The following is a 20611-nucleotide window of genomic DNA, read 5'->3' as shown; positions in this document are numbered from 1 at the left end:
CTAGCGAACATTACTTTAGCAGCTCATTTGAGTTAGACTGAACACTAAGTTCCTGTAGCTAGCTAGCTCATAGGTAATCTTTGCGAAGTTTTAACGCAGCCAGTCATGTGGATGATTGGAGGACTTCCACCAGACTGACTCTGGTCTTCCAACATGGCGCCTGGTGTGGTTGCTAGGTGATTTGTGACGCAACTGCAAGCCCCCTATATTTCCCTTACCAACATGGCCGATATCATGCGTCATTGTTCTCAAATCATTTGGAAGCTCTCCCTGGGGAACACTTCCGGTGTAGTTTCCTGTGTTTGTAAACTGAGAAAATTTGGAACTCCGACAAGAAATATTAATCTGCAAACTCAAAAAAACTAAAGGTAAACCATTTCTAAAATGTACTTCCAAACAAAGCCACCATAGAGTTGCAATGCATAAGTTATTTCCAAGAATTTTAAGGCAATGAGAGTTAGGACAATTTGTAGTCGGCGCTCAACCCGCACGCCCTGCCTGGCTGCTGTTGTGTTGTCTGGGGGGGTACCCAACCAGTGAGTCATCTTGCGCTAGCTTCACTTAAGCGGACTCTTGCTTTACCCCATAAGTTACCTCATTGATCGCTAATTCACAAAATATTTAACTAAACAATATTTTCACTCATGATCTTAGCTAACGTTACCCCATAGCTATTGTTGGTATTTGGCCTCGGAAACTCAGTGAGGATGTCTAGCTAGCGTTAGCCAGCTAGCTTGCTAATTAGGTAGCTAGCTAGCTCCTTCTCTTACTTTGAGCTGGCTCAGTATTCAGACATGATTGTATTTAACTAGAGCAGTGCAGTCTAAGGGCACTGAATAATACTGCATTTGAAGTGAGCTCCAACAAGCTAGGTAGATAGTCCCTCACTTCCAGGCAGCTTTAGCCCCTCACTTCCAGGCAGCTTTAGCCCCTCACTTCCAGGCAGCTTTAGCCCCTCACTTCCAGGCAGCTTTAGCCCCTCACTTCCAGGCAGCTTTAGCGGGCACTTTGCATGGAAACTAGAGTACTTGTATGGAGACTAGAGTAAAGGGAGCACAAGATGATCGATCAACTGTGTGGCTAAACTATGCTTTCCTGTTTGTTTTTGTACTTGACTCCTAACATGTGATATCATATCATTAGCTTATATTTGGGTCAATATTGAATGGTCTTTTGAGTAACTTGCACGAATCATAACCCCTTTTCCAGATCATATTCATGAACAGAAGGTGTTTGTCCTCCTTCTCCAGCTTTATTTCTGTCATCATTGCAACAATATTTGACAATAATCTATTCAGTTTTCCATGGGAAGAAGAGGCATACACCAAACCACTGGGGCTGCTGTCTCCAAGCCTGATATAAACGGTCTTTGTTGACCATGCCAAATTTATAAAAGCACCCCTGATAATTAAACCAAATTGCACTCTATTAGATATATTAGGCCTGAATTTGAATACCAGTAGTCATAGTAAAAATAAACAAAATACAATAATTTGGCCTCACAATAACCCTCTATTTCCAGGCTTTGGCACCTGATGATTTGGGTGGGTGTAGTCTTCTCACACCCCTCATCCTGAGTGAACCCCCTTGACGCGCCCCTGTACCCCCAAACACACACGCATAAACACACACGCATTCAATCCACGCACCGGCAATGACACACCATCCCAACAACTCAGTTCGAGACCACATGAAATGGGTCAGTTGAATTCTCCTTCCTTCTTTCCATCTTGGTTTTAATTTATTTAGCCTCTTGTTTTTCGTCTTTGTGCCACAATGCCATTACATTCATGGCTTGGAGGCCTTCTCTCATCCTCACTTTTTCTCTGAGTCTTTCCCTTAGAGGCCTGACAGACCAGGCCAAAAACAGTCAGTGGACGATCATCTGCAGTCCCTGTGTGTCAGCCTTTATGCCTGGGACTGTGGCCCTGACTATGACCCTGATGCTGACTCTGAGCTGCTGTTTGTCCTGTGTTGTTCCTACAGTCTGGGTTGATGACAATCCTAGGCCACCATACTACTGTCCAACTGAACTGCTGTTTGTGTTGTTCCTCCAGGCTTGGTTGCTGGGCTGTGAGGCGGTGCTGTCCAGCATGGCCCTGATGCAGGCCAACAACATGTCTGGGGGACAGAAGAAGATGATGTCACAGCACAGCCAGGGCCAGAGGGACAACAACAACCCTGAGAGCCACCAGCAGCAGTCTCACCAATCACACCATGGACACCACAACAACCACCAGTCCCACTCCCACCACAGCCACATGGTCCTGCCCTTGGGGGTCAGCTGCCCACCCCTGGTGAGAAACAGAGACACACTAACGTTATAAGGCAAGGGTCTCCCAACAGCTAGATCACGAGCTACCACTAGCTTGCAGCCCGCCTATGAGCAACTCGCCGAACAATGCTGAAAGTAAATTTTTCATGTGTTCCACCGCAAACTGTCATAAACAAATCTCACAAATACTGTATCAGACACTGCAAGCTCCCAGCTAGTATCCAATCAAAGCCACATTGACATTATCCCACCCATTGTTAGCCACAATTGGCTTAAAAAGCCAAACACAATATCTGCCAATTAATTTCCAGCGATATTGCCCGTCTGTGTATGCGCACGTTTGGCTATCACTTTGTATAGCCAGTTAGCGATGCCTATGATAACCGTCTTGTGGGTAGACAAAGGTTTTCTCAATTAAATGTTAACTGCAAAGTAGGCCTACCTGACAGAATAATATAATGATTATTTCTATCAATCGGTGGGCATTTGTTTAGAAAACTCTGCCCTCATGTGCAGTACAAAAACATTGCTACCAAAAGGCATTCCTCTCTCACTAGGTATGCACTTGGAAGGGGAATTACTCCAACAACAAAAAATTCCACACCTAAAGGATTGTCTTCCGATGTGATCTATGCAGTGCCATGGACTCAGAACATTCAATTTAGTTGATTCTCTATAAGTACTTGTTATTTTAGTGTACAAAAAAAATAAACTGAACCCAAAAAAAATATTATAGAGAAAATGGAATGCAGTGTAGAGGAGAAGAAAAGGATGTGCCTATTTGAAAGCTATTTGACTCTTTACATTTCGGGGTTTGGCAATTCATCTGAAATTATATTCATGTAATTATTGTAAATCTATAAAAAAATTATAATAATATGAATACATATCTAAGCAGTAGCTCTATTTTGGTTAGTATATTAGAAATAAATGAATTATCAACCATTTCCCCCACCAATTTATTTGTCCCATCTCTCTCCTCAATAGTTTATCAGAAAGGATGGACACTCATTTCATGCACCCAGGCTGCTGGATGAGAAAGATATGCAGGCCAGCCAGAATATACAACCGACAAAAAAGAAGCACAGAAAATCAGCAACACCCAACAAGCTGAGAGAGAAAGTGGAGGTAAGTAGTGTTTGTGTGAGAGAGAGTGGGAAGATGGAATGTACAATGATGGAAACAATTGCAGGACAGAATTGTGTGTGCTGTAGCGTTACACTTTTATGGTGTGTATAATATGAGAAGTTCTAATAATCTGAAACCTCATTGTGTTTCTCAGCAGGTGGAGATGGATATTAACGGTGATGATGATCATAATTCACAAGTACAGAAGAACTTTATCTGTGAGCACTGCTATGGAGCGTTCCGAAGTAGCTACCACCTGAAGCGGCACATCCTCACTCATACAGGTTTGTATCGCTTTACGTTTCACCTTCATTGCACAGGAATACTCGTAAAATGTGGTAACAGTTATAACACTAGTCAGAAAAAACATTAATTAGTAGAGAAACATGCACGACTCACAATTTAAAAGCAGATGTTTTATTTTTCTTAAGTTAAAAATCCATGGCACATAGTTTATGAACTGATAGACAAAACAACGCTTGATTCAAAACCAAACATTTTCCTATTTAAATTATTATACAAAATTCTTGCCACCAGCAGAATGTCATGTACAGTTGAAGTTGGAAGTTTACATACACCTTAGCCAAATACATTTATACTCAGTTTTTCACAATTCCTGACATTTAATCCTAGTAAATATTCCCTGTCTTAGGTCAGTTAGGATCACCACTTTATTTTAAGAATGTGAAATGTCAGAATAATAGTAGAGAGAATTATTTAAACTTGTATTTCTTTCTTCACATTCCCAGTGGGTCAGATGTTTACATACACTCAATTAGTATTTGGTAGCATTGCCTTTAAATTGTGTAACTTGGGTCAAAGGTTTCGGGTAGCCTTCCACAAGCTTCCCACAATAAGTTGGGTGAATTTTGGCCCATTCCTCCTGACAGAGCTGGTTTGTAGGCCTCCTTGCTCGCACACGCCTTTTCAGTTCTGCCCACAAATGTTCTATAGGATTGAGGTCAGGGCTTTGTGATGGCCACTCCAATACCTTGACATTGTTGTCCTTAAGCCATTTTGCCACAACTTTGGAAATATGCTTGGGGTCATTGTCCATTTGGAAGACTCATTTGAGACCAAGCTTTAACTTCCTGACTGATGTCTTGAGATGTTGCTTCAATATATCCACATAATTTTCCTTCCTCATGATGCCATCTATTTTGTGAAGTGCACCAGTCCCTCCTACAGCAAAGCACCCCCACAGCATGATGCTGCCACCCCGTGCTTCACGGTTGGGATGGTGTTCTTCGGCTTGCAAGCGGCCCCCTTTTTCCTCCAAACATAACGATGGTCATTATGGCCAAACAGTTCTATTTTTGTTTCAGACCAGAGGACATTTCTACAAAAAGTACGAGCTTTGTCCCCATGTGCAGTTGCAAACCGTAGTCTGGCTTTTCTATGGCGGTTTTGGAGCAGTGGCTTCTTCCTTGCTGAGCGGCCTTTCAGGTTATGTCGATATAGGACTCGTTTTACTGTGGAGATCGATACTTTTGTACCGGTTTCCTCCAGCATCTTCACAAGGTCCTTTGCTGTTGTTCTGGGATTGATTTGCACTTTTCGAACCAAAGTACGTTCATCCCTAGGAGACAGAACGCGTCTCCTTCCTGAGCGGTATGACGGCTGCGTGGTCCCATGGTGTTTAAACTAGCGTACTATTGTTTGTACAGATGAACGTGGTACCTTCAGGCATTGGGAAATTGCTCCCAAGGATGAACCAGACTTGTGGAGGTCTACCATTTTTTTTCTGAGGTCTTGGCTGATTTCTTTTGATTTTCCCACGATGTCAAGCAAAGAGGCACTGCGTTTGAAGGTAGGCCTTGAAATTCATCCACAGGTACACCTCCAATTGACTCAAATGATGTCAATTAGCCTTTCAGAAGCTTCTAAAGCCATGACATCATTTTCTGGATTTTTCCAAGCTGATTAAAGGCACAGTCAACTTAGTGTATGTAAACTTCTGACCCACTGGAATTGTGATACAGTGAATTATAAGTTAAATAATCTGTCTGTAAACAATTGTTGGAAAAATTACTTGTATCATGCATAAAGTAGATGTCCTAACCGACTTGACAAAACAATAGTTTGTTAACAAGACATTTGTGGAGTGGTTGAAAAACCAGTTTTATTGACTCCAACCTAAGTGTATGTAAACTTCCGATTTCAACTGTATGTGGGGCATGCAACCATCTCAGCTCTGCAGATTTTGCTGCAAAGGGACAAAATCATTAGATAACTTTTTCTGGTATTGCCCCGATGTAGCTTGTTTCTGGTCACAGGTTCAGAAGTGGCTGAAAAATGACAACATTTACCTGAAACTAACCCTACAAATAGCACTGTTGGGAGATTTGGAAAGCCATAGTCAATCAATCAACAATATAATAACACTCTTAAGCCTCATTTCCATTGGCACTTTGAAGTCAACCCAGGTTGGGCTGGCCTTGGGCTAGCTAAGGGATGTCAAACTCATTTTAGCTCAGGGGCCACATGGAGGAAAATCTATTCCCAAGTGGGCCGGACCGGTAAAATCATGGTATATATAACTTAAAAACAACAACTTCAGATTGTTTTCTTTGTTTTAATACGATCAACATAAAACATAAAGCTGGAGCCTGAGGACAGTGTCCAAAATAGTACAAGCACAACATCACTATTAATCATAAAACACCTCAAGGTTATTTGAAAATTCTAAAGAAAAAGAACACACAAACACACAATGCCTCAGTGATTCACAGAACTGTTTCACAGATCACAGAACTATATCAGGGTGTCATTTCTCAGGCAGAAATGTAGATAAAAATAATGAAATCCTGTTCCCCAAACAAGTGCAAGAACCACAGAGTCAAGAATAGGTTAAATATACAAATAAAATAAAATAAATTAAAAACAATAGCACATCAACATAAAAACATATAAACATAAAGCTGGAGCCTGAGGACAGTGTGTCCAAAAGCACAACATCACTATTAATCATAAAACACATCAACTTATTAGAAAATTCTGAGGACAAACAACACACAAACACACAATGCCTCAGTGATTCACAGAAGTATATCACAGATCACAGAACTATATCAGGGTGTCTCATGCAGCACTTTAAGTGGGGTTGCATAGTTTATTTGACTCCTGATACCTGGCATCTTTTAGCTTTCACCAGCGCATCAATATCAGGCGTCACATCCTGAGTGGCAGCCAACTTCAGGATGTGATTCAAGTGCTTGTGCGTGAGCCTTGAGCGCAGCTTTGTTTTATTTATGCTCATTACAGAGAACTTGCTCACAAAGATATGTGGTTCCAAACATGCACAACAGTTTTGCAGCGAGGGCTGTCAAGTTGGGGTAACCTGGCAAGAGATTCTGATAAAATGTGTCCAAGCCAGCTGCGGCAAATTTGCCCTTCAAATCCGAGTCACACTGCAAGTCTATTATTTCAAGTTGGATGCTGACGGGCAGATCAGAGGGATTCACGGTGAATGGCGAGCAAAAAACGTTGAAGTCTTTCTCCAGTTCACCAAAAATCTGAAAGCGTTGCTCAAACTCCCGTAACAGTCCCGTTATTTTATCTTTGAACCGCTTCATGTCTGCCACATGTTTGGTCGCGCACACATTTTTCAGACAGGGGAAGTGAGCTGCATCACCACCGGCGAGTTGCGTCTCCCACAATGACAGCTTCAACTTGAAAGAACGTATGCTGTCATAATACTGCGTGACAACTTTGTTGCGCCCTTGCAGCTGTTTGTTCAAGTTATTCAGGTGCTCTGTAACATCCACCATAAATGGAAGGTCCTGCATCCATTCTGTGGAATGAAATTCTAACACTGGTTTGCCCTTTTCTTCCATGAACTGTTCAATTTCTTCTCGTAAATCAAAGAAACGCCTCAGCACCTCGGCTTAACCATCTTACCTCAGTGTGGTATGGCAGGCCATAGATGTGGTCTTTCTCTCTGAGAAGGCTGTCAAACTGACGGTGATTCAGGCTTCTGGATCGGATGAAATTAACAGTTTGGATGACCACCTTCATGACGTTATCCATCTTTAATGACTTGCAACACAAAGCCTCCTGGTGCAAAATAGAGTGAAAAGACCAAAAATCACGTCCTCCATTTGCAGATTGCACTTTCTCTCTGAACTTTGTCACAACGCCTGCTTTTTTCCCGATCATTGAGGGTGCACCATCTGTAGCCAGGCTGACAGCGCAGGACCAGTCCACTCCGACCCTGTCCAGCGCGCCGACGAGTGCGGTGAAAATATCAGCTGCTGTCGTTGTAGCTGTCATCGGCACCAACTCCACAAACTCCTCGGTGACGGTCAATGTGTCATCAACTCCGTGGATGAAAATGGCCAGTTGTGCAACATCTGTAATGTCCGTGCTTTCATCAATTGCAACCGAAAACGCAATAAATGACTTTACCTTTTGCTTCAACTGGCTATCCAAATCCACTGAAAGATCGGAAATCCTGTCTGCAACTGCGTTTCTTGTCAGGCTGATATTTGCAAAAGCCTGGCGCTTTTCAGGGCACACAATCTCCGCTGCCTTCATCATGCATGTTTTTACAAATTCACCCTCACTAAATGGTTTTGAAGCCACTGTGATTTCATTAGCAATGAGGTAGCTGCCTTTCACTGCAGTGTCACTGATGTCTCGGCTGTGAGTAAACACAGACTGCTGTTTCTTCAGACCCGCCAACAGTTCATTCACCTTCTCTCTTCTCCGCTGTCCTTGAAAGTTGTCATATTTGTCGGCATGAAGACTCACATAGTGGCGACGAAGGTTATATTCTTTCAGCACTGCAACATGCTGTGAACACCAAACATACAGCTTTCACATTCAATTCCCTGAATAAATAGGAGGATGACCATTTTTCATGGAACACTTTGCACTCTGCGTCCACTTTTCTATTTTTTGACAGAGACATATTGGGGCAATGAGGGTGCCAAAGCACATAATGTTAAAAGTAGAAGCCGTAATAAATATCGCGGGCAAAACAAAGTAGCTCATCCGGACTGGCTGCACTTGCTTGACCTACTTGCTCTGCCCCGGTATAAACAGTTTGCTTGCTTAACACAATTGCTATTGTGCCATCCAGTGGACGCAATTGGAACATCAGTTTATTTTATTGAAAAATTGCAGCTCATTTTTATACTTTATAAAATCATCTCGCGGGCCGGATTAAACCCGTTTGCGGGCCTGATCCGGCCCGTGGGCCGGACGTTTGACACCCCTGGGCTAGCTCATATTGCGTTTCCACTGCCTCCAGAAATGAGAAATAATGCCATGTTGCTAGGTAGCCAATATGTGATTGCAAATGGCTTCACTAATGTTGCTAGCTAGTTAGCAAGATGTTGAAGAATTTAATTCACCCTCACCATGCTGTAACTAACGTTACCCCATACTCCTGCCAGTGCCAGCCAGACTCAGAGCCATTTATTTAGCTTGTTGACGTTAGCTAGCTAAAAGGTTAGCGTCGTCGCTAGCATAACAGGCTAGCTAGCTTAATTCCTTGCTTGCCATGGCATTGGCTGTTAGCTAGCTAGCTAGCTAACCAAGCAAACCAGACAACAGGTTTGATATGATGTAGCTAGCTAGCTTTCAATACGACCTGGCCAGCCAAAATTCCTGCTAGCAAGCTTGTTTCAACTCTGATTTGCTAACTAACGTTTGGTGGCTAGCATTTGAGGGCTGACTGTTCTCATAAAAGTTGATTGTGTAGTGCAAAAATGAATGAAGCATCGAGCTATGGTGGTAATTCATGTAATTGTGGTCCTCTGTAGTTCAGCTGGTAGAGCACTGCGCTTGTAACGCCAAGGTAGTGTGTTCGATCCCCGGGACCACCCATACACAAATCAAAATTATGCACGCATGACTGTAAGTCGCTTTTGATAAAAGCTTTGCTAAATGGCATATTATTATTATTATTATTATTATTATTATTATTATTATTAATGTCTGACTACTGCAGTACTGCTTGTCCATGTGCTAGCTAACAGCAACAAGCCCAGACGAGCTAGCTAAACGTTGTGTCAGCGTCCAGCTGTGATCAGCTTGGTGGTTGCATAGTAACGGCGTCACCAGCCCGAATTCTAATCGAGCTGGCACAAGTTGTGAAACTGGGTTGCGCTGGCCCGGGTTTCCTTCGACCCCGCTTGAATTTGAGAATTCCATTTGAGCCAGCTCGAATTTGGTCATAATTTTAAGTGCCAGTGAAAACAGTACACATATTTATCTTTAATTTTACAATCTGTGGATACTATGCGATTAGAAAGGTTCAGAATGTATGTGCAACAGCCAGTTGAAAAAGATATGGCAAATGGATATTATAAGAGGGTCGTTTACGGAGATAGGTGGGATGGGCTGAGGGTTGGTTTTTAAAAGCCCATGATCTATAATAGTTATGACCGAAAAAACAATATAATCTCAGCGGCCAGTTTATTAGGTACACCCATCTAGTATCGGGTCGGACCCCCCTTTGCCTCCAGAAAAGCCGGAATTCTTCGGGGCATGGAAATGTTGCTCAATTGGTATCAAGGGACCTAACATGTGCCAGGAAAACATTCCCCACACCATTACACCACCACCAGCCTGTACCGTTGACGCCAGGCAGGATTGTGCCATGGTCTCATGCTGCCATCAGCATGAAGCAACAGAAACCGGGATTCGTCGGACGAGACAATGTTTTTCCACTCCTCAATTGTCCAGTGTTGGTGATCGCGTGCCCACTAGAGACGCTTTTTGTTTATAGCTGATAGGAGTGGAACCTGGTGTGGACGTCTGCTGCAGTAGCCCATCCGTGACAAGGACCGACGAGTTCCGAGATACTGTTCTGCACACCACTGTTGTACTGCGCCGTTATTTGCCTGTTTGTGGCCCGCCTGTTAGCTTGCATGATTCTTGCCATTCCCCTTCGACCTCTCATCAACAAGCTATTTTCGCCCACAGGACTGCTGCTGACGATGTTGTTTGTCGCACCACTGCCTCCTTTATATAGAAAGCCACGGCCACGTGACTAGGGCTGTTGCGGTGACCGTATTACCGCCACACCGGCGGTCACAAGTCATGAAGGCAGTCAAATTCCACATGACCCTTTAGTCACGGTAATTAGGCTTCTCCAAGCTCTGATGCTGCTGCTGGTCATAGCCAGTAGCCTAACAAACATGCTAACTGCCTGGTACTTAGCACTCTGCACATCAATGCAAATGTATTTCGAAATCTAATCAAACATTTCATGAGTTCCCATGAGCTCATGTTTCACAAAATGTCTATAGGCTATGCAATTGCGGGAGAAATCAGAGTGATAGACGCTAATAAAAAGAGGAGGATCCTATCAGCTTCTACAGGCTAGGCCTACTATATTTATTTCTCAACTTTCCTAATATTAAGCACATTGCTTATATTTACAACAGGAGTATAGCCTTCCTGGTTGGCATGAAAATAAACCACGGGGAAAAGCGTCTTCCATTTGGTATTTTATTAGAATCCCTATTAGCTGTTGCAAAAGCAGCAGCTACTCTTCCTGGGGTCCACACAAAACATGAAATAATACAGAACATTAATAGACAAGAACAGCTCAAGGACAGAACTACATAAAAAAATGTTAAAGGCACACGTAGCCTACATATCAATACATACACACAAACTATCTAGGCCAAATAGGGGAGAGGCGTTGTGCCGTGAGGTGTTGCTTTATCTGTTTTTTGAAACAAGGTTTGCTGTTTATTTGAGCAATATGAGATGGAACTGAGTTCCATGCAATAATGGCTCTATATGATACTGTACACTTTCTTGAATTTGTTCTGGATTTGTGGACTGTGAAAAGACCCCTGGTGGCATGTCTGGTGGGGTAAGTGTGTGTGTCAGAGCTGTGTGTATGTTGACTATGAAAACAATTTGGGATTTTCAACACATTATTGTTTCTTATAAAAAGAAGAAGTGATGCAGTCAGTCTCTCCTCAACTCTTAACCAAGAGAGACTGGCATGCAGAGTATTTATATCAGCCCTCTGATTACAATGAAGAGCAAGACATGTCGCTCTGTTTTGGGACAGCTGCAGCTTAACTAGGTATTTCCTTGCAGCACTGGACCACACGACTGGACAATAATCAAGATTAGACTAAACTAGAGCCTGCAGAACTTGCTTTTTGGAGTGTGGTGTCAAAAAAACAGAGCATCTCTTTACAACCATTGAATCTAAATGTTTTGACCATGATAGTTTACAATCTAAGGTAACGCCAAGTAATTTAGTCTCCTCAACTTGTTCAACAGCCACACCATTCATGACCAGATTCAGCTGAGGTCTAGAACTTAGGGAATGATTTGTACCAAATACATTGCTCTTAGTTTTAGGGATGTTCAGGACCAGTTTATTAGTGGCCACCCATTCCAAAACAGACTGCAACTCTTTGTTAAGGGTTTCAGTGACTTCATTAGCTGTGGTTGCTGACACGTATATGGTTGAATCATCAGCATACATGGACACACATGCTTTGTTTAATGCCAATGGCAGGTCATTGGTAAAAATAGAAAAGAGTAGAGGGCCTAGAGAGCTGCCCTGTGGTACACCACACTTTACATGTTTGACATTAGAGAAGCTTCCATTAAAGAAAACCCTTTGAGTTCAATTAGATAGATAGCTCTGAATCCACGATATGGCAGAGGTTGAAAAGCCATAACACATACGTTTTCTCAACAACAGGTTATGGTCAATAATGTCAAAGGCTGCACTGAAATCTAACAGTACTGCTCCCACAATCTTCTTATTATCAATTTCTTTCAACCAATCATCAGTCATTTGTATCAGTGCAGTACATGGTGAGTGCCCTTCCCTATAAGCATGCTGAAAGTCTGTTGTTAATTTGTTTACTGAGAAATAGCATTGTATTTGGTAAAACACAATTTCTTCCAACAGTTTGCTAAGAGCTGGCAGCAAGCTTATAGGTCTGCTGTTAGAACCAGTAAAGGCCACTTTACCATTCTTGGGTAGAGGAAATTACTTTGGCTTCCCTCCAGGCCTGAGGACAAAGACTTTCCTCTAGGCTCAGATTAAAGATATTACATATAGGAGTGGCTATAGAGTCAGCTACCATCCTCAGTAGCTTTCCATCTAAGTTGTCAATGCCAGGAGGTTTGTCATTATTGATCGATAACAATAATTTTTCCACCTCTCCCACACTAACTTCAAAATTACAAAATTCAAACTTGCAATGCTTTTCTTTTAATTATTTGTTTTTTTATGCATGAATACAATGGCTCACTGTTCATTGTTGGCATTTCCTGCCTAAGTCTTCCCACTTTGCCAATGAAGTAATCATTAAAATAATTGGCAACGTCAAATGGTTTTGTGATAAATAAGCCATCTGATTCGATGAAAGATGGAGTTGAATTTGTCTTTCTGCCCATAATTTCATTTAAAGTACTCCCAAGTGTTTTTCCATCATTCTTTATATCTTCATTCATTGATCTTGGGATTCATAATACAGTTTCTTCTTCTTTTTGTTGAGTTTAGTCACATAATTTCTCAATTTGCAGTAAGTCAACCAGTCAGATGTGCAGCCAGACTTATTAGCCACTCCTTTTGCCCCATCTCTTTCAACCATACAGTTTATCAATTCCTCATCAATCCATGGAGCCTTAACCGTTCTAACAGGCAGTTTCCTAACAGGTGCATGTTTATCAATAATTGGAAGAAGACATTTCATAAATTCATCAAGTGCAGCGTCTGGATGCTCCTTATTAATCACATCAGACCAACACATATTTGTTTTACATCATCCACATATGAGTCACAGCAAAATCATTTGTATGATCTCTTATACACTATTTTAGGCCCAGCTGTTGGAACTTTTGCTTTCCTGGATATAGCCACTATATTGTGATCACTGCATCCAATGGGCAAGGATACAGATTTAGAACAAAGTTCTACAGTATTAGTAAAAATGTGATCGATACATGTGGATGATCTTGTTCCTGTAGTGTTTGTAAACACCCTGGTAGGTTGATTAATAACCTGAACCAGATTACAGGCACTGGTTACAGTGAGAAGCTTCCTCTTGAGCGGACAGCTTGTTGAAAACCAGTCAATATTCAGGTCCCCAAGAAAGTAGACCTCTCTGTTTACATCACATATACACTATCAAGCATTTCACACACATTATTTAGATACTGACTGTTCACACTTGATGGCCTATAGCAACACCCCAACAGAAAAGGCTTTAGATGTGGCCAGGGAACCTGCAACCACAACACTTCAATAACACTTGACATAAGATCTTCTTTAAACATTACAGGGATATGGCTCTGAATATATATATACAGCAATACCTCCCCTATGAGCATTTCTGTCTCTTCTATATATGTTATATTATTGTATTGCTACTTTTTGGTAAAAACTCAACTCGTCGTGTTTGGAGGACAAAGAATGCTGAGTTGCATCCAAAGAACACCATACCTACTGTGAAGCATGGGGGTGGAAACATCATGCTTTGGGGCTGTTTTTCTGCAAAGGGACCAGGACGACTGATCCGTGTAAAGGAAAGAATTAATGGGGCCATGTATCGTGAGATTTTGAGTGAAAACCTCCTTCCATCAGCAAGGGCATTGAAGATGAATCGTGGCTGGGTCTTTCAGCATGACAATGATCCCAAACACACCGCCCGGGCAACGAAGGAGTGGCTTCGTAAGAAGCATTTCAAGGTCCTGGAGTGGCCTAGCCAGTCTCCAGATCTCAACCCCATAGAAAATCTTTGGAGGGAGTTGAAAGTCCGTGTTGCCCAGCGACAGCCCCAAAACATCACTGCTCTAGAGGAGATCTGCATGGAGGAATGGGCCAAAATACCAGCAACAGTGTGTGAAAACCTTGTGAAGACTTACAGAAAATGTTTGACTTGTGTCATTGCCAACAAAGGGTATATAACAAAGTATTGAGAAACTTTTGTTATTGACCAAATACTTATTTTCCACCATAATTTGCAAATAAATTCATTAAAAATCCTACAATGTGATTTTCTGGATTTTTTTTCTGATTTTGTCTGTCATAGTTGACGTGTACCTATGATGAAAATTACAGGCCTCTCTCATCTTTTTAAGTGGGAGAACTTGCACAATTGGTGGCTGACTAAATACTTTTTTTTCCCCACTGTAGACATAATACTGAAAAGCATTAATCAATTGGTGTGTGTGTGCGCTGCGGGGTTGAAGCTATGAACCCATAGGCTTGGCTCTCTCATCCCTCCCAGGCTTCTGGGAGGTAGGATGGACAATGAGCCTGTCATAGCGGATGTAAGCAATGTCCCCACGCGCTCTGGCAGCTTTCATGGCTGGGATAAGTTATTTCCTCTTCTGGCGCACAGGTTCAGGATAGTCCTCGTTGAGAAAGATATACGTTCCTCTCAAGTTCTTGGCTCTTTCCAGAACAGCTACCTTGTCCTTGAACCTCAGGAACTTGACCACTATCGGCCTGGGCCTGTCACCTGGGCAGGTGGTGGGTTTTCCAGTCCTGTGGGCGCGCTCCACCTCAATCTTCCTATTGTCCATCTTCAATTTCCAGACAGGGCAGGTCACAGGGAAGATTGAAAACAACAAACAGCAGGGATCTAGACAGCCACAAACCCGGGGCAATCCACGGTCCCAGCCACAATGGCTAACCGCGTTGCGGGCTGCGTTCAAGCCCTCAAGAAAACCCTGCTAGCTAGCAGCTAGGCTAGCTGCAATGCCAAATAGCTCCTCAGACCCGTCCTTGGTCGGCAGGATCACTGGACAGAGACTAGCAATCCCAGCAACTGATGCCAACTGTCGTGGGATCCAAACTAAAGAGTTAGCTAGCTACTAAGAACTTCCCAATACACTTTCAAAACAACAAATCTGAGCTCTTCCTTGTTCCGCGTTCAACAGGAAGTGATGTAAACGGTCCATTCGCTATTTAACCTCTACGGGATCGGTGTCCCGTATACGGGACGGTTGAGCTAACGTGCGCTAATGTGATTAGAATGACTGTTGTAAGTAACAGCAAACTTTCCAGGACATAGACATGTCTTATACATTTTACATTTTTACATTTACGTCATTTAGCAGACGCTCTTATCCAGAGCGACTTACATGGGCAGAAAGCTTAAATTCTTGTTAATCTAACTGCACTGTCCAATTTACAGTAGCTATTACAATAAAAACAATACCATGCTATTGTTTGAGGAGAGTGCACAACAACAAATAACTTATCACGGCAACTGGTTTGATACATATACAGTGGGGGAAAAAAAGTATTTAGTCAGCCACCAATTGTGCACGTTCTCCCACTTAAAAAGATGAGAGAGGCCTGTAATTTTCATCATAGGTACACGTCAACTATGACAGACAAAATGAAAGGATTTTTAATGAATTTATTTGCAAATTATGGTGGAAAATAAGTATTTGGTCAATAACAAAAGTTTCTCAATACTTTGTTATATACCCTTTGTTGGCAATGACGCAGGTCAAACGTTTTCTGTAAGTCTTCACAAGGTTTTCACACACTGTTGCTGGTATTTTGTCCCATTCCTCCATGCAGATCTCCTCTAGAGCAGTGATGTTTTGGGGCTGTCGCTGGGCAACACGGACTTTCAACTCCCTCCAAAGATTTTCTATGGGGTTGAGATCTGGAGACTGGCTAGGCCACTCCAGGACCTTGAACGGGGTCAAAAGAGTAACAGTCAGTATCTGGTGTGGCCACCAGCTGCATTAAGTACTGCAGTGCATCTCCTCATGGACTGCACCAGATTTGCCAGTTCTTGCTGTGAGATGTTACCCCACTCTTCCACCAAGGCACCTGCAAGTTCCCAGACATTTTCTGGGGGGAATGGCCCTAGCCCTCACCCTCCGATCCAACAGGTCCCAGACGTGCTCAATGGGATTGAGATCTGGGCACTTCACTGGCCATGGCAGAACACTTTCATTCCTGTCTTGCAGGAAATCACGCACAGAACGAGCAGGATGGCTGGTGGCATTGTCATGCTGGAGGGTCATGTCAGGATGAGCCTGCAGGAAGGGTACCACATGAGGGAGGAGGATGTCTTCCCTGTAACGCACAGCGTTGAGATTGCCTGCAATGACAACAAGCTCAGTCTGATGATGCTGTGACACACTGCCCCAGACCATGACGGACCCTCCACCTCCAAATGGATCCCGCTCCAGAGTACAGGCCTTGGTGTAACGCTCATTCCTTCGAAGATAAACGCGAATCTGACCATCACGCCTGGTGAGACAAAACCGCGACTCGTCAGTGAAGAGCACTTTTTGCCAGTCCTGTCTGGTCCAGCGACGGTGGGTTTGTGCCCATAGGCGACATTGTTGCCGGTGATGTCTGGTGAGGACCTGCCTTACAACTGGCCTACAAGACCTCAGTCCAGCCTCTCTCAGCCTATTGCGGACAGTCTGAGCACTGATGGAGGGATTGTGCGTTCCTGGTGTAACTCGGGCAGTTGTTGTTGCTATCCTGTACCTGTCCCGCAGGTGTGATGTTCGGATGTACCGATCCTGTGCAGGTGTTGTTACACGTGGTCTGCCACTGCGAGGACGATCAGCTGTCCGTCCTGTCTCCCTGTAGCGCTGTCTTAGGCGTCTCACAGTACGGACATTGCAATTTATTGCCCTGGCCACATCTGCAGTTCTCATGCCTCCTTGCAGCATGCCTAAGGCACGTTCACGCAGATGAGCAGGGACCCTGGGCATCTTTCTTTTGGTGTTTTTCAGAGTCAGTAGAAAGGCCTCTTTAGTGTCCTAAGTTTTCATAACTGTGACCTTAATTGCCTACCTTCTGTAAGCTGTTAGTGTCTTAACGACCGTTCCACAGGTGCATGTTCATTAATTGTTTATGGTGTAACCAGATGTAATAATGTATCTCAAATAACTATAAATATTTTGCTATGTAACTACTGTGTAAAAAAAATGGCATGTGTGTAGAATGTAACAAAAATGAAAAAGCTGTAAAAAATGAAAGAAAATTAGTTTTTTTCCTCCGAAGAGGTGGGCTGGTGGATGCCCCCAAACAATAAATGTAAAAATCCATCAAATTCAATCTATAGCACTAAGTTTTGAACAGTGTTTTTGTGTTGTTGTTTAGGGGAGAAGCCGTTTGCATGTGACGTGTGTGACATGCGGTTTATTCAGCGATACCACCTGGACAGACACAAGAGAGTTCACAGTGGAGAGAAGCCCTACCAGTGTGATCGCTGCAATCAGGTAAGAGAGATCTACACTGAACAAAAAATATAAACAAGCAACAATTTCAAAGATTTTACTAAGTTACAGTTCATATAAGAAAATCAGTTAATTTAAATTAATTCATTAGGCCCTAATCTATGGATTTCACATGATTGAGAATACAGATATGCATCTGTTGGTCACCGATACCTTTTTTTTTTAAAGATAGTGGCGTGGATCAGAAAAACTGTCAGTATCTGGTGTGACCACCATTTGCCTCATGCAGCACGACACATCTCCTTCGCATATAATTGATCAGGTGGATGAATGGCAGGACTATGGGCCTCAGGATCTCGTCATGGTATCTCTGTGCATTCAAATTTCCATCGATAAAATGCAATTGTGTTCATTGTCTGTAGTTTATGCCTGCCCATACCATAATCCCACCGCCACCATGGGGTACTCTGTTCACAACATTGACATCAACGTTGACATCAAATCTGAAATGTACAAAATGTAATCAGCAAACCGCTCGCCCACACGACGCCATACACGCTGTCTGCCATCTGCCGGTACAATTGAAACCGGGATTAATCTGTGAAGAGCACACTTCTCCAACGTGCTAGTGGCCATCGAAGGTGAGCATTTGCCTACTGAAGTCAGTGACGCCGCCGAAACTGCAGTCAGGTCTGCGGTTGTGAGGCCGGTTGGACGTACTGCCAAAAACTACTTTGGAGGCAGGTTATGGTAGAGAAATCAACATTCAATTCTCTGGCAACAGCTCTGGTGGACATTCCTGCATTCAGCATGCCAATTGCACGCTCCCTCAAAACATGAGACATCTGTGGCATTGTGTTGTGACAAAACTGCACATTTTAGAGTGGCCTTTTATTGTCCCCAGCACAAGGTGCACCTGTGTAATGATGATGCTGTTAAATCAGCTTCTTGATATGCCACACCTGTCAGGTGGATGGATTATCTTGGCAAAGGAGAAATGCTCACTAACAGGGATGTAAACAAATTTGTGCACAACATTTTAGAGAAATAAGCTTTTTGTGCATATGGAACACATCTTATGGGAACTTTAATTTCAGCTCATGAAACAACATGTTGCATTTATATTTCTGTTCAGTATACATTGTGTACACTGTACACACACACCTGAGGCACTGTCAGCAAGGCATAACGTTGTGGAACGTTCAGATATAAATATGTTATGTAGAATAAGGAATCATGTCGGCTCTTCATGACATTTCTATCTGCAACATTCGACAACGTTTGCCTACTGAACATGGTCCAGGGTTTGGGCTCAATACGTACATTACACTGCCTCCCATCATTTGTGGTTACATGTATGCTTTCCCTCTGCCCCCGTTCCAGAGTTTCTCGCGGACGGACCGTCTGCTTCGTCATCGCCGTCTGTGTGGGGCGGGGGGGAGCATCCCCAAGGAGGAGAACCAGTCATTCTCCTGCGAGGGCAGAGGAGGAGCCTATTCCCAGGATACACCTGGGCACACGGCCACCTGGAGCCCCCTACAGCAGCAGAACAGCCGTCTGGCTGTCTGACCTCTAACCTCTGACACCCCCCCGCCCTCACAGACAGCAGTCCTCAGCTCAGTGGCGCCACATACTGGAGCAGACCAGTACTGCATCCTCCCTCCGCCTCAGCCCAGATAAACCTGGCTAAGACAAACAAGACAAAGACACCAAACCTTATGTTGTTCTCACCAGCTAGCTCATATCCTGTTGATGGGATAGTGGATTATTTTCTACTTTTGTAATACTTTTTAAAATAATTGTTGTATTGTTACGTACATGGTACTTAACAGAAGGGGAAGACGAGACCTAGGGTGGGGTCGGAGCAGTTTGGGCAAGCTGTCATATTACTATGGCAATAGTGAATTCACAAACTGACATGTTGTAGCCTCAAGACAAGTATGTTTTGACTGGGAATGATCCATGGCGACTTGAGCTCTTTCCAGACAGTAAGTGGAAATTCGGAGTGGAGTTCGGCAAAATAGATTCCTATTATCTCCGCCTCCGTTAGGCAGCTTTCACGTGCACCGCTGACCGCTCCGCCTGGATAGAATTTGGCCCCCCACCTAGCTCCATTGAAAATTAATGGGAAACTCCGCCGGCGCTTCCTGCCTGGAAAGCCCTTAAATGTGAGGTTGGTCTGGTCAAACCAATATGAACAACTGGCTTTGCTTTTTTACCATTGATTGTTTGTGGAAGCTTACCATTGGGCAATACTGATCAGTAACCTAGGACACTCTTCCTGATCAACAAGCAGCCTCAGTGGTCAGTGGCCAAGCACGTCATACTCTGGACATGATTAAGTATTTTAAGGACAATGTTGAACACACTGGTGGCCTTGAACCACTCAGATTCATTCAAGTTGGTTCTGTTACTACTACTACTAGCTTAATAGTTCCTGGTCTGACTTGTTAGTGAATGGCCGTTGCCTAATAGACCTGTGTAACTAGCTGATCCTACCTTGATGTTGAGATCATTGGGTTGTTGGCACATTTCTTGTTCTTCATTGTTAGTGTCCTACACATCCTTCCAGTCCTTGTTATGTTTGACTCAATACCGTTTAAAGATACAGTGGGGGAAAAAAGTATTTAGTCAGCCACCAATTGTGCAAGTTCTCCCACTTAAAAACATGAGAGAGGCCTGTAATTTTCATCATAGGTACACGTCAACTATGACAGACAAATTGAGGAAAAAAAATCCAGAAAATCACATTGTAGGATTTTTTATGAATTTATTTGCAAATTATGGTGGAAAATAAGTATTTGGTCACCTACAAACAAGCAAGATTTCTGGCTCTCACAGACCTGTAACTTCTTCTTTAAGAGGCTCCTCTGTCCTCCACTCGTTACCTGTATTAATGGCACCTGTTTGAACTTGTTATCAGTATAAAAGACACCTGTCCACAACCTCAAACAGTCACACTCCAAACTCCACTATGGCCAAGACCAAAGAGCTGTCAAAGGACACCAGAAACAAAATTGTAGACCTGCACCAGGCTGGGAAGACTGA

At 43.2% G+C, this 20611-nt stretch overlaps 1 protein-coding gene across 1 annotated transcript; it reads left to right on the top strand.

The window, feature by feature from the left end:
• The first annotated feature begins 287 nt into the window (after positions 1 to 287).
• LOC121545822 (zinc finger protein 740-like) lies at positions 288 to 20169 on the top strand. Its single transcript, XM_041856657.1, has 6 exons — positions 288 to 368; positions 2058 to 2297; positions 3263 to 3403; positions 3558 to 3687; positions 17487 to 17605; positions 18947 to 20169. The coding sequence occupies exons 2-6, from the start codon at positions 2094 to 2096 to the stop codon at positions 19130 to 19132; spliced, it is 780 nt and encodes a 259-aa protein (XP_041712591.1). The 5' UTR covers positions 288 to 368; positions 2058 to 2093; the 3' UTR covers positions 19133 to 20169.
• The last annotated feature ends 442 nt before the right edge of the window (positions 20170 to 20611 follow it).

This window comes from Coregonus clupeaformis, chromosome 30, assembly GCF_020615455.1.
Source record: "Coregonus clupeaformis isolate EN_2021a chromosome 30, ASM2061545v1, whole genome shotgun sequence".
Lineage (NCBI taxonomy): Eukaryota > Metazoa > Chordata > Actinopteri > Salmoniformes > Salmonidae > Coregonus > Coregonus clupeaformis.
The sequence above is the reverse complement of the archived record's forward strand: the minus strand, read 5'-3'. Positions and strand labels throughout refer to the sequence as shown.